The 13150-nt window shown below is 41.9% G+C and overlaps 1 protein-coding gene across 1 annotated transcript; it reads right to left on the bottom strand.

Annotated features, from left to right (window-relative positions):
* Positions 1-567: 567 nt before the first annotated feature.
* LIPA (lipase A, lysosomal acid type) lies at positions 568-12479 on the bottom strand. Its single transcript, XM_063405679.1, has 9 exons — positions 12241-12479; positions 10709-10829; positions 7523-7721; positions 7128-7237; positions 6347-6483; positions 4775-4921; positions 4396-4467; positions 3267-3338; positions 568-2477 (listed from the first exon to the last, which is right to left on the bottom strand). Exons 1-9 carry the CDS (start codon positions 12343-12345, stop codon positions 2238-2240), a joined length of 1203 nt encoding a protein of 400 aa, XP_063261749.1. The 5' UTR covers positions 12346-12479; the 3' UTR covers positions 568-2237.
* Positions 12480-13150: the final 671 nt, after the last annotated feature.

Genomic DNA, 13150 nt, shown 5'->3' with positions numbered 1-13150 from the left:
TCATCAGTTGACAAAGGTGGCAACATATAGGATTTAATACACTCTACAGTGTCGACTGCAGTATTCAGAATGTAAGAAAGGTATAGCCTGAGCACATTTATTATTGAAGGTGACAAAGGTCAAAAGCTCGTTCATGTGTACTGTGGCAAAGATTAGCTCCCTGCCTATGTGATTAAATGCCATTTATGAGATTACCAGACAGTCTGTTAAGCAATCCAATTACCCAAGGTTTAAGAATATGATACAAGAAGCTTTCCACCACATCAGTAGTTCAAAAGAAGCCTCACCTGAAGGCTTAGAAAATGACTCCATCTTGTGAGTAATTATTTACAATTAGTACCTTACTTAGAAGTCTCAGAGAAGTTCACCTAAATAAGAATGGCCTTTTAAGCTTGGGAAAAGCTTCTTTCAGGGAAAAAGTAAAATGGAAGTTTACTTGGCTATTTTAGTTTTTTTCTGTACTTGTTCTATGGATTAATAGTTGTGAAAAATAGGCTTTCTGAATTCTGTCCCAAAGATTCCCATGCAGTCATGAAACAGGAAGTGAAACACCACACAACTCCAAACGCCTAGCAGGTCTCATGTTTATTGAAATAGCTCAAGCTTAATAAACATGATGCACATGGCTCTTGCCATACCACATACCCTCACAACTCTTAAATTAGCCACCTTGGATTCCTACAGAAGCTTCCTTTCAGCACAGCAAAGTAAAGCACATCTGGCTGATACAAATGTAAAGCAGACTTAAAGGTCCTGGTAGGAATCACAACCAAAGTCACATGAACCAATGAACCACTCTGTCCCTAAACAACACCTGAGAATTCCCTGAGTCTGAATTAGGAATTAAAAAAAAAAAAAAAAGTCCTAATTTACAACCTGTGTCTATTTCTGTAAATTTTTTTTATTTCTTTCTTATTTTTTTACAAAGTAAGTTTGTCTCAATTTCAAATGCATTATTTCCTATGACATGTAGAAAGGCTCTTTATCCTGTTGGGATTACTGAAGAAATCTGGGTTGAATCCAACCAGAAATTATCATCTGAACTGAGGCAACTGACTCTGGAGATTGTTCATTTGGCACAGAAGTTTAATGCATCTCAGAGAAACCAAAGTCCTCTGCACAGTCAATGGAAAGAGCTCCAAAGTCAGACCCCTGAGGCAGATGTGAATCCTCTTTCCCATTAAATGGTGACTTAGCCCCAGTTTGAAGTAGAAACTGAGACAAATGGAGCTGCTGTAATACTGTCAGGCTTTCCCAGGCTGTTATTCAGTTCCTGAACACAGTGGTGGGGAGCACCCTATAAGCAGTTAAGAAGTAAACACATCTTCAATGCAGCAGACGATTAAGGGAAAAAGTCCACAGAAATTAAGTTGCTCAAGCTGCAGAATTAATGTTTTGGCCCTTCTCTCACAGCAGTAGACTGGGGGAGCTTGTTTTCTAGTTAGTGGTCAGTGCAAAACAAAGTATGTTACATCACTCTCCTTGAAAGCCACAACCTATTGACAAAGTTAACTGAAAGTGGTTTTGTTTGAACATTACTCTTTTTCCAGGAATCTGCCAGGGCAAACTGCGACCTCTATCCACAGCTGGTACATGAAACACTAAAGGCTTCAGGGACACCAGCAACACAAGAAAATGCAGCAATGAATCAGTCTCAAAATCAGAGATTTTAGCTGACAGTGGTTTCTCTGGCTTCACCACAGTTCTTCTGGGCAATACTGAAAAGGGAAGTAATCTGATTTAATCTGATGGCTAAAATAATACCACAGCAAAAAGTCACTAAGTGCTTTGTAAAGTGCCAGCATCAAATAGGTCACTGCAGTACAAGAAGTACTTCTCAAAGGTACTTAGAGATGGCAAGTACTGAGAAATGGCTGTGTTTTATGCACAGTGAAATACTTGTTGTAAGTGTCAGGCACCTGAGATACTGAATGGAGTAACTTGTCTTATTTGTCTTTCAGACAGGTGACTAAATTTATGTGCACATGACATACACCTTTTGTGCTAAGTCCTACTTCTGTGCTTTGAGTATCATGCCACTGTGTGCAAAATCAGCAAAATACTGTGAAGTGAGAGAAATAACACTGAAAAAAAACAACCTAATGTGAATCCAATTCATTAGTCATTGCTGGCATTTTAAAAATGCATCATCTTCAGTAAAATAGCATTATTGTGAGAAAAGTGTATTTTCCAAAATCTGACCAATTCCTGGTGAAGGAATACTCTGAAATACCGTGTCAGTTTAGAGATAACTTCCTAATCATGTTAATTATTTCATTATACATGCGGTAAGGTGCATCAAGGCCCCAGATGAAATCCAGATGTTCCCACTCTGGAATTCTTTTGTGGTAAACCAAATTGGTGATCTGAGTGAGCAGCATAGCAATATCCTTCGGGTCTGCCAGCCAGTCCTGTCCTCCAGTCCACACCGCAGTTGGTACAGTCATCTCTTTTATTTTGTAGAAAGGGGGAGTAGACTGAGGAGAGGGAAAGTGAAAATGAAGCATTAGAAAAAAAAATCTTCAGTATGATGCTACACTGCCAGTGTAACATGCTAGCAACTGCAAGAATGCGTCAGATACTCATTTTCTCTCTTGGGCAGCTAGAGATGGAGTCCTGGCTCAACCAAAAATATAACTGCAAGAGTCCTGCAATATTATAGCATTATAGTATATTATATATATATTATATATAATAATTATATATATATTATAGTAAAGATGTGTTTTGAGGAGTTTTACAAAGACAGCAGGGTAGCAGGATCTCAGAAACTGCATCCTGTTCAACTCTAATCTAAGGCCAAAATTGACTGCTACTCTGAAAGTATGATACTGCAGTATTTTGCAGTCACTAAGAGACAAGTGGTAAAATATTTTTGGCATTGTATACAGCAATTTAGAAACAAAAATGCATGGAGACTAAACAGACTAAAGATAAACAATACACAGGAACTGACAGCCTGTGCCTTATGATGAGAAGTGCAGGGGGATCCTGTGATTTAGGCTGGCAGGACTTCCCCTCAAGAAAGTGTGTGCCAGCACAGCTTCATATCCAAATGTGAGCCCCACACTTACTTAGGACTACCTCTGAGCTCTACAGTCCCAGCTGGTTTCTTGTTTTGCTGTTTTGGAAAAAGCAGATCTCCAGTCTGGTCATTGGATAACACTAACAGCTCTTTAGCATGCAGCATAAATACAGCATCCAGCGAAGTGCCCAAGGACTATTTTCTATGACACTCTAGAATTATAGATGTAAAAGATGTCTACCTGGTTATAGTGAGCCATATTTGCAGCTTTGCTTCCCCAGTCGTAAGCTTTGAGTTCCCCAGTCCTCACAGCCTAGAAATAAAAAAAAAATACACATACAAAGAACTGCAACACTACTACCACAAGAATTAAAAAGTGTAGTCATCTGGAGAACTGGCAATCCTAGACAAAAAACAGTGGAATGCCAAATATTAACAAGGACAAGTGTCACTGCTTTGCCCAGTGTCATAGGAATGGAAAACATTAACATTCAATACCATTAGACTTTGTCTCTTAAGATTTCAGACTCTCTTACAGCAATGGTAGAAAAGATTGAGGAAAACAGCTTAGTGTATCCACAGCCAGGATGTGGCAGCTCCATGTTTACTTTGAAATATTTACCTTGATGTCTAAATGTGCATGAATAAAGCAGGGAGCTTTCTTAGCAAACTTACTCTGCATAATTTACCATCTACCAGTTTTTCAGAAACAGAAGTTTATATAATAGGGATCTGGAAAAAAAATTTTCACAAGTTTCCTTCTGAGCCAGCCCTTGAACAGCCGTGTACAGTAGAACACGTTGCCTCTGATTAGGTGACCAAGTCCAGCTACAAGATCACAAATAGCACTGACCACTGATTCCATGGCTAATGTCTCATTTGTCAGCCTGCTGACCAAGCTTCAGTCACAACAGCATCACAGGCATGAAAATGTGCATTGAGAACAGTGAACATCAGAATAAAATATAAATAAAATATAAAATGAAGCCAAACAGAATAGAACATAAAGTCTGCTGCTTTTGACTGGCTAAAAATACAACTTGTAATCAAAACAGGGTTTGCTGAAAGAGAAACAAATACTCGTTACAGCATCTCTCTGAGGTAAGTTATTCTGCTGTATTTTTTGTTGGTTGAGATACTTACAGTTACAATATTTTCAAAGAAATACAGAAGAGGCGTGAACCACCATACATCCTTACCATGAAAGCAGCTGCAGTGAACAGCTGCCATTCTAACTTTTCACAGTTCCAAATTTCACTTGGGCTAGGCTATACATATATTTCCACATTTTATTTCACGTAAATATCAGACACATCAATATTCTCCAAACAAACTAGAGTCATGGGCACTTTAGATTCTGGAAACCCTACCTGGCTCCAGTGGATCATGTTTTGTACAGATGTTCCCGCAGGGCAGTGTGATGAATACACATCCACTCGGCTCTGCAACAAGATCATTAACATGGTTTACTTCTCATAGTGCATCAGTTCTACACATTGTTGCTTCCTGAACAACTAACAAACTATCTCATTCCACTTAAAACTGTTATAAACAAAAGTTAACTGGAGCCACGCATACAGATAGGATAAGAAGTTAAAACATTTGGGGGATTAATTGCATTTAACAGAACTCTCAAGCTGAACATTAAACCTAATAATGGTATCCCTTAAGCATTTTTTTATATATTTGGCCAATACTGTCATAGAGTTCACAATAACTTAGACAATAAAGAAAGTCACTAGAACACACCATATTCAAATTTCTCTCATTAAAACCACAGAGAAGAAAGAACAGGTTGCCACAAAGGTCATCGAGTATTCTGTGGGTGCAAACATGGGTAGCAAGCCACTTCAGCAAGAAATTCTGAGGGAGGAATTGTTTCTTTCCAAACATGTCCTACAAAATAACAAACACATAAGACAAACATGTAATTGCACAGAACGACCCAGTTTCAGGTTTTATACTATAACACTTTTGAGGTAATTATTTGCATTTGCACTGGTGACAGGTGTGTCATATGAAAATGACATTGATCATTGATCTCCTTATAAGCACTGGCATGGTTAGTGCTTCTGCTACAAATAGTGCACTCCATTAACCCCACAAAAAGTACATGGGAGCTGGGAAAATCTTGCAAGAATTTCAAACCTAACCTCAAATTCAAATACATTTTAAATTCAATAATTTACAGTTATACTGTACAGCTTTCTGTCATCAGATTGTTTAAGGCTAAATTATGTTAAGCTCTGCCTGCTAATTTTAAATGGCTTTGTACTTGCAACTTCCTCTCTTCAAGCCATGAGAGAAAAACAAGTTGCATGAGATGTGGTGACCACTTCCTCTTGATGGGTATTTTTTAATGTTCAAGGACTTAAAAATATCCCACTGAAAACTTCCTTAAAAGTGACACAGCTCTTTAAAGATATAACTGACCACGGGTTTGTCACTGTCAGGTTCTCCCTGCACTCCAGATTTTTGCAAGTCACCATGAGAATCAAGTTCCTCAGCACATGAACATCTGCACAAGGCACTGATCAGCTGCAAGTCTCATTAGACAAAGTTCATTATGCAAGGAATAGGAGATCACAATGATTAGTGCTGCTTTTATGTTAACTGCCTTTAGAGCAAGGACCTGGTACTACAGATGGCCTTTAAATCCATTTTAAGCTACACCAGAAGGGAGTTTATGTCACAGAACAAACAGTTCTGTGTGGGAATCTCCATGGGTGGTGGAAGGAAAAGTGATGGTTAAAAATGACAACAGCAGGGTGTTCACAATGTCTGACTTCAGGCACTGACTGCAGCCTGCCTCATTCCCCTTGATGTTAATGGGGAAGAGGTAAACTCCTCCAGTGGATGATTCACAGCACCTAAATAAAGCTGTTGCTCTTAATCATCCTCTGAAGGATCCTCTTCCTACACTAAGTGGCTGATTGTGAAACAAATCTGTTAAAGTTCATGATAACTAATGTATTCTGTATAAAGATATTATACAACTCTTCTAAAACAGAGTGACTAGTTAATCATATGATTTCCCTAGCTAAAATTCTAGAAACATGCAAATGGAAAAATAATTTTATTTCCTCTATTAAGCTGTAATTGTAAAATACTACTTTAAACTGATGCAAATTGTCTCACTAGACAATAATAAAGCTACAGAAGACACTGCTGACTTCAATAGCATAATTATGATAAAACTGACTCAGAATCCTTGTCATGTTACTCTCTAATCCACAGTTATTAACATTCTTTGCTATGCTATTTTCAGATAGAAAGGGCCCCACCTCATTTGGCTTGAAACATTTACACTCAAATACAAACCTTGAGCAGCATGTCAGGAAACAATCCAAATTTTACCAGAGGGCTAGTGGCAAACTTGACTGTAGCTACTGGTGCCAAGGCAAAGAACATTTTGATTTTCTTAGCCAGCTGTGGCAAAGTTGAAAAAGCAATAAAAGCTGTAAATAATATAAGAATAATTAACAGACCTCACTGACACAAGTTAGACAAGAATTTTACCTGGCAGAAACTCTACAAAAATCTATGAGAAAGTTTGCAAAAGTATTTTTAGATTAATAGTTTGACTGCAGTATCTAGTATTAGGTTAAATAATGTAAATTAACCTAGTTACTACAAATCCCAAATTAAACGCAGTAAATCAGAAGACTTGCTTTCTTACAGAAAGCAATTTAATGCTTACTAACCCAACATGCCCAGCTCTTTCTACTAGAAGGTCTAAAGCACATGAGCCAGGCATTACATGCAGCAAAATATTCTGGAAAAAAAAATTCTGGGAATCTTTATTCTCTGTGTCTGATGAATCTAATTTTATTATGTATAATTCATCAATTTTTTTAATAGAAGCTGTACTGCCAGCAGCTACCTGTGACTTCAATTTATCATTCCAACATCTTTCCACTTTTAAATAAACACAGAAAAATTAAGTCTTTTCATTTTAATGCTGATGAATATTCCCGAAAGACACTAAAAATCAAAAGCAGTAGTTTTCAAGAGCCCTAGTTTTTAATCACTAAACCACATATGTGGAACTTGATACCATTTCAAACACAATATATTCTAATAAATGCATCTCTCCACATACCCATTGTGGTCCCCTGTGAATGGCCAACATAAAATACTTGTTCCTGGCCAGTTTTCTTCAAAATAAAGTCCACTGAGGCTGGAATGTCATACTTAGCCATTTCATCAAAGCTACAAAGCAAAGACAGGAAGTCAGTTGTGTAAGAGATCAGTGAGGAACAGCTGTACAGAGCTTCCCTGCACAGATTAGTTGTGTGGACATAAAGAAAAGCTTCTTTTGGATGAAACAGAACTCTGGTAATTGAATTCTCAGTTTTCTACTGATCACCTATGTATTTTAGCAGACTATACCAACCTCAAAACTCCCCTTTACTGTCCCTACATGTGTGACAACCCATGTAAGCAGAAAAAAATATCCTGCCAGTTCATAATGTGACTGGATAGCAACAAGGATACCTGAAAATCCAGAATTCTTCCTGCTTCACTGTGAAGCGTGTGTGTTTCCTGGACCACGTGTTCCCTCTGCTGTTTCCCAGCCATACATCATAGCCAGCATCTGCCAGCATAAAGCCAAGGCTGTTGTAATCCAAGTTTGTGATCCAGTTGCTGGCATCTGCAAGCAAACCATGCTGCAGAAACACAGCAGGCCTTGGACCTGAAAAAGAAAGTGTTTATGATAGATTCCTGTTCATTTGGCATTGCATACCTAAGAATAATTCAAGTGAGCTATTGAAAGATAGCAAATCTGTTCTAGACTTGCACTTGAGTATTTAATCTACTTGACTTAATCTACTAAGAACAGGAATTTGCGTAATGGCCATAGTGCCATGAAATCACATGCTTTTTCACCAAAAGCTACTTTTTATCATTAAGAATTTTAAACTAGTGACTTCTTAGTTTCATAACTTGAAGCCCAAAACAGACAAAGTGTGCAATAAATAAGCATGAGAAAAGCAGGAGCTACAAAAAAAATATAGGTAGCCCTTGTAACTGTTTCAAGCTCACAGACTCAGAGAAGTGGCCCAAAAACAGCAGCAGTTTTAATATTTACTAACTTTGCCCTGCCCCCAAACCTGGGCAAGGCATTCCCACGTATGTGCTACTGAGGTCTTTATTTTCCAATCAAAGCAATGCCAAACCACTGTGCTGAGCTGTGGAAATCTCTGCAACTGGTACTGATATTATCTCTGTGCAACACCCTTCCATCACCAAAGCTCTGGCAAAACCTGAAGAGCAGTTCAGTAGCCAATAAAGGAATCTGTGTTTCAAAGGACTTTCTCCCTTTAATTTAAGTAGTTATAAGAACCACAGCTAAAACCCAGGTAGAATTTAAGAAGACTCTCTTGACTTCCCTGTCCTGAAAAGGGAAATGGCACCTTTATGTGGAATACAGATTTAACAGTTGAAGGTTCCTGCTTCTACACAAAGAAAATCGACATCTAATCCCTTGGGAGAATTGTTTCTCCCTTCAGAAACTACAAAGACCTGTTTCTGGTTCTCACAGAAGCACAGGTGTTTTGGCTTTTACTTCTGCTCTGAAAACTGAAAACAGGTAACATGGTAACCAGCTCAACGCCAGAGATTACTCAGGAATTTACCTCCTCCAGTGGCACATCACTCTGCTATGACACAGACTCACACAGTACTTCCTCCATTGATAATTTAGACTTGGATCTTTCAGCAGGAAAAGATAAATCACAACTTTCAATCACCCATATCGTCCATCACAGGTCATGTCCATAAATATTTGCTGCAAGTTTCAAATTCCAAATTACAATACTCCCCTTTTCTGGAAATCTTTATACTTGTGGCAAGGAACCTTTTGAGTGCCTGCTTTCCCCACTTTGTTAAAAACCCACATGGGATACTGTCCAGGCAAGCAGAGCAAGTGCCCAGCAGTGCCCAACTGGCACTGGAGACAGTACAGTTCAACAAAACTTTTTATTCTGGTGCATTAATACTTTATTGTCTTAGAATTGTCAAGCCTCACATTGAATTTGTTTTCAGTAATGTTCCACTTACCATTGATACCTTCTTCCCTTTTACTAAACTCAGATCAACCAGCTTCTGAATTTTTGAAGGACAGGCTCTCCTCAAGCTGCTGTTGTGTGTTTTCTAACATTGGAAGGGGAAAACTGTTTAACTGCCTTCCTGCTTTAATTCTGTGATCGTATTAACCTCCAATTTCTGCCAGTTCCTTTTTCAATTTACCAAGCAGTCACCAGATCTCCACGTGAATTGCACAATCGTATGACAAATTGACTTGGATAATAATAATGACTTTCTATCACCTGTGATCCTAAAAACCCCAGAGGGGGAATAAAAAAACTTAAACTACCCCTTCTGCATAGAACATTTTGTTCTCTTCACTACAGACCCAAGAAGCTGAAGACAGATTTACTCCCACGCCTTTCTCACCCATGCTATGCAGTTGTTTTAGGGTTGTTTAGTAAAACCAAAAATCCTTGATGTTTTGATTTTAGGTTCTCTGTACATTTCCCTTTTTTTTTTTCCTGAAGAATTGTGGGTTTTGTTCCAAAACATCACGTGGATACATAATTCCAAGGAATCCTATTCACATTATGCAGTATTGCAAAAGAAAAATACAACATATATATGCTAAGTCAGCAGTAACACATCATTGGTATCTTTCTGAGAAAAGATACCAAGTCTATAAAAAGTTAAGATCAACATGAACTTTGAAATCTTCATTCTCCAAGGAGCTGATACTTCCTCAAACCTGGTCAGTAATCCTTGTTTTTTCAAATTAAAGCACTCTGCAAAACATGAACTTGGGGTCGAGGGTGTGTCAAGGGGTATGTGGAGAAATCCCAGAAGTCAGGAAACTTCTGTTTACTTATGTCATCAATGAAGGATTCAACAGAATCAGCAGGTACAAAGGCAGCCTTTTTCCTGTGGGGTTCTCTGAAGTTAAATACAAAGACACCTGCCAGTTTTGACGGGGCTCATCCAAGCACTGATCTTTACACACTCCTTGTGAAAGACAACAGACAGTGCAAACATCCTAACTCATACAAAACCAACAGATAAGCTCAGGAAGGCCATTGCTTGGCCTTTGACAGGGGAGAGGGTTTTTCCACAGGTCTCGTTCACACCCAAGGCTATAGGACAATCATAAATTTATTTTGTGAGCTTCATGTTTTTACCTGTAATCCTGGGATTTTTTCAGTCCAAAGTATTCTGAGGCAATCCTTAGACTGTGTAACTTCTATGCAAATGGGCTGCTGTTACATGAATGTCTGTAGGAATTTTTATAAGGGATGGTGGCGAGACTGATAAGAAATTCAGCTACTGCACAGGGACTGTTAATTCCATACACAGTGTACAAGGATAGCAAGTCAAAAGGTGTGTGTCTCTCTTCTTCCATGTCTGTCTCATTTTTAAAGCATTCTGTCATTCAGTCCTCACAAAAGCCTTTGCCCATATTGCTCCCCTGTAAGTCTGAGCTTACATTAGCACTATTCTCTCTGTCCCTCACCTCCTCACCTGTACGCCCCCGGCATTTCCTCCATTGTCTTAAACCACAGTAGTCTTTAATCTTCATCTGGATTATTAGATTATACATCAAAGACAGCTTTTTCATTTTCATTCTTTCTTTTTCCAAATAAACATAAATCTTACCTTTGCTTCCTTCATGGCCTTTTCTTCCATAAGGTATTCTGTTAATGGAAAGAATATATCCATCTTCTGTTGTCACTTCATATTCCTCACTAGGGTATCCTCTGTAGGTAATAATTTCACTCTGAGGAGAGAAAATAAACCATCTTGGAACCAGACTGCCAGGCTCCTCAGTCCAGGAACACATGCAAAGTACCCTGGGTTTCTTCTAATGACTGGAATGTGGAATTAAAGGGTGAGGTAGTAATGTGGCATCTGCCTGTCAGGCAGATTTTCCTTAGAAGACATCCCAGTACAGACTCAGGAACTAGCCAGACTGAATCCTAGGAATCTGCAAGGACCCCCTAGACTGTCCCAGCCACATGGTGCTTACAGTGAGAAAGAAGTGTTGAAAAGGAGGTTACAGTAACAGGGCACAACCACTGAGATGCAGATTTGTCAGACAAAAATTGAAACTGCACTCAAGAAAACAAGTAACAAACAACAGAGAACAGAAGAAAGTCACGGGCACCACTGCAGCATACAGAAGGAGAGAAGGATGTGCCATTTCTTACCTTTCTCCTCAAACCTTACATCCAGTGCAGAGCTTTAAAGTGACTTTGCTATCAAAGCAAATAGGAAAATAACAATAAAAATCCCCACACCTGTTTAATGCTATGATTTCGTTATTAGGTTTAATATCTTGTCTCTTATGTCTTGGGCTTTATCTTATTTTATTTGATGTAACTCCACTAGGGCCGTGAACTTGCTATGTCATTGGTTTTATGACACCAACCATGCCTTGAGAAAATCTAAGAAATGCAAGACATGATCTGAGTTCTTCTCTTAGACTGCTGGGCAAGGAAGAGAAGAATTTAACTAAGCATGCCACTTCTTTTGAATACATCTTTAATTATTCACAATGACATTAATATTCCAAAACTATTTTAAGGCTAAGTGCTATTGCAATGCTATTAGCCTTAGACTAAATCACTATTTTCAGTCCTTTAAACTGTATTTACATGATCCAAGCACTTCTATTCTTACACACGGTAAGCATTTCTATCTTGAAGCATCTTCTGACACTTGTGAAAAACTGGCACAGTTTCCATAGGGCAGAGGAAAGAGCAACTAATACCGGCTACCAACAGGAAATATTTCAGGAGTTAGCTACTGCAGCAAAAGGAGAACAAAGGAGAGTAAATCCCAAATGGGGTGAAAAGCAGTCGTGGGTAAGAACACAGGAGCACGGTGCTCGGAATTTCACCGTCCTTCGCGAACGTCCGCTTTTATAGTGGTTCCAAAGAGTGTCGCAAAGAGCCGCTATCAAAAATCCACCGGTCCGGGCCCGAAAAAATGTGAGAGAAAGATCAAACATAGGCAACAGCGGACCGAGACGGGGGTGGAAGGAGGAGCAGAGAAAGAGGACGTGGGTGTAGCGGCTGCAGCAGCGGGCTGGCCGCTGGCAGGTGGCCGAAGCGCCGGGGCTGTCACCGCGGTGCCCGGCTGGCCCAGCCTCCCCCGGCCCCGCTCCGGCCCGCGGCCGCGCCACTCACGATGTTCATGTTCGTTTCGGGGTCCACATTCCTCCTCCCCGCGGCGAACGCGTCCGAGCCGCCGATGCTCTGCAGCAGGAACGCAGCCACCACCAGGCTCCGCATCCTCGTCCTGCGAGAAGGAGTCGGCACACGACGGCGAGGCAGAGCCGGGCGCTACGGCGGCTGCCAGCGGGCCCGGCCGAGGCTTTTGTGCCACCCCTCGCTGACAGGGGCGGGGGCAGCGGCGCGGTCGGGCCGGGCCGGGCCGGGCGTGCCCCGCGGGTCCCGGCGCGGAGGGCGCGGCGGAGGCGGTGCCGCCATCGGGCCGGCTCGGCCCACACGGCACGGCCCTATCGGCAGTACCGCCGCCCGCCAGCCCGGCCCACACGGCGGGGCCCTATCGGCGGTGTCACCGCCCGCCGGCCCGGCCCACACGGCGGGGCCCTATCGGCGGTGTCACCGCCCGCCGGCCCGGCCCACACGGCGGGGCCCTATCGGCGGTGTCACCGCCCGCCGGCCCGGCCCACACGGCACGGCCCTATCGGCGGTGTCACCGCCCGCCGGCCCGGCCCACACGGCACGGCCCTATCGGCGGTGTCACCGCCCGCCGGCACGGCCCGGTCCACACGGCACGGCCCTATCGGCGATGCCGCCATCGGGCCGGCCCGGCCCACACGGCGGGGCCCTAGCGGCGGTGCTGCCGTCGGGCCGGCCCCGCGCTGCGGCGGCCTTGGCCGCCCGGCCCGGCGTGATTCAGCGTTTCCGCAGCAATTGTGTGTGGATCCCCTCGCCTCCCGGGCTCCATTTCCAGAAGCCTTGCAGCCTCCAGAACGGCGCCCGTGGATGTGCTTGCCTGCCCTCCTTGTCATCGGCATCTGCCCCGCCTCCGGTGCCTCCGGAGCCCGCCCAGTGCGGCCGTGCGGGGCTC

The sequence above is a fragment of the Prinia subflava genome, chromosome 9, assembly GCF_021018805.1.
Source record: "Prinia subflava isolate CZ2003 ecotype Zambia chromosome 9, Cam_Psub_1.2, whole genome shotgun sequence".
NCBI lineage: Eukaryota > Metazoa > Chordata > Aves > Passeriformes > Cisticolidae > Prinia > Prinia subflava.
The sequence above is the reverse complement of the archived record's forward strand: the minus strand, read 5'-3'. Positions and strand labels throughout refer to the sequence as shown.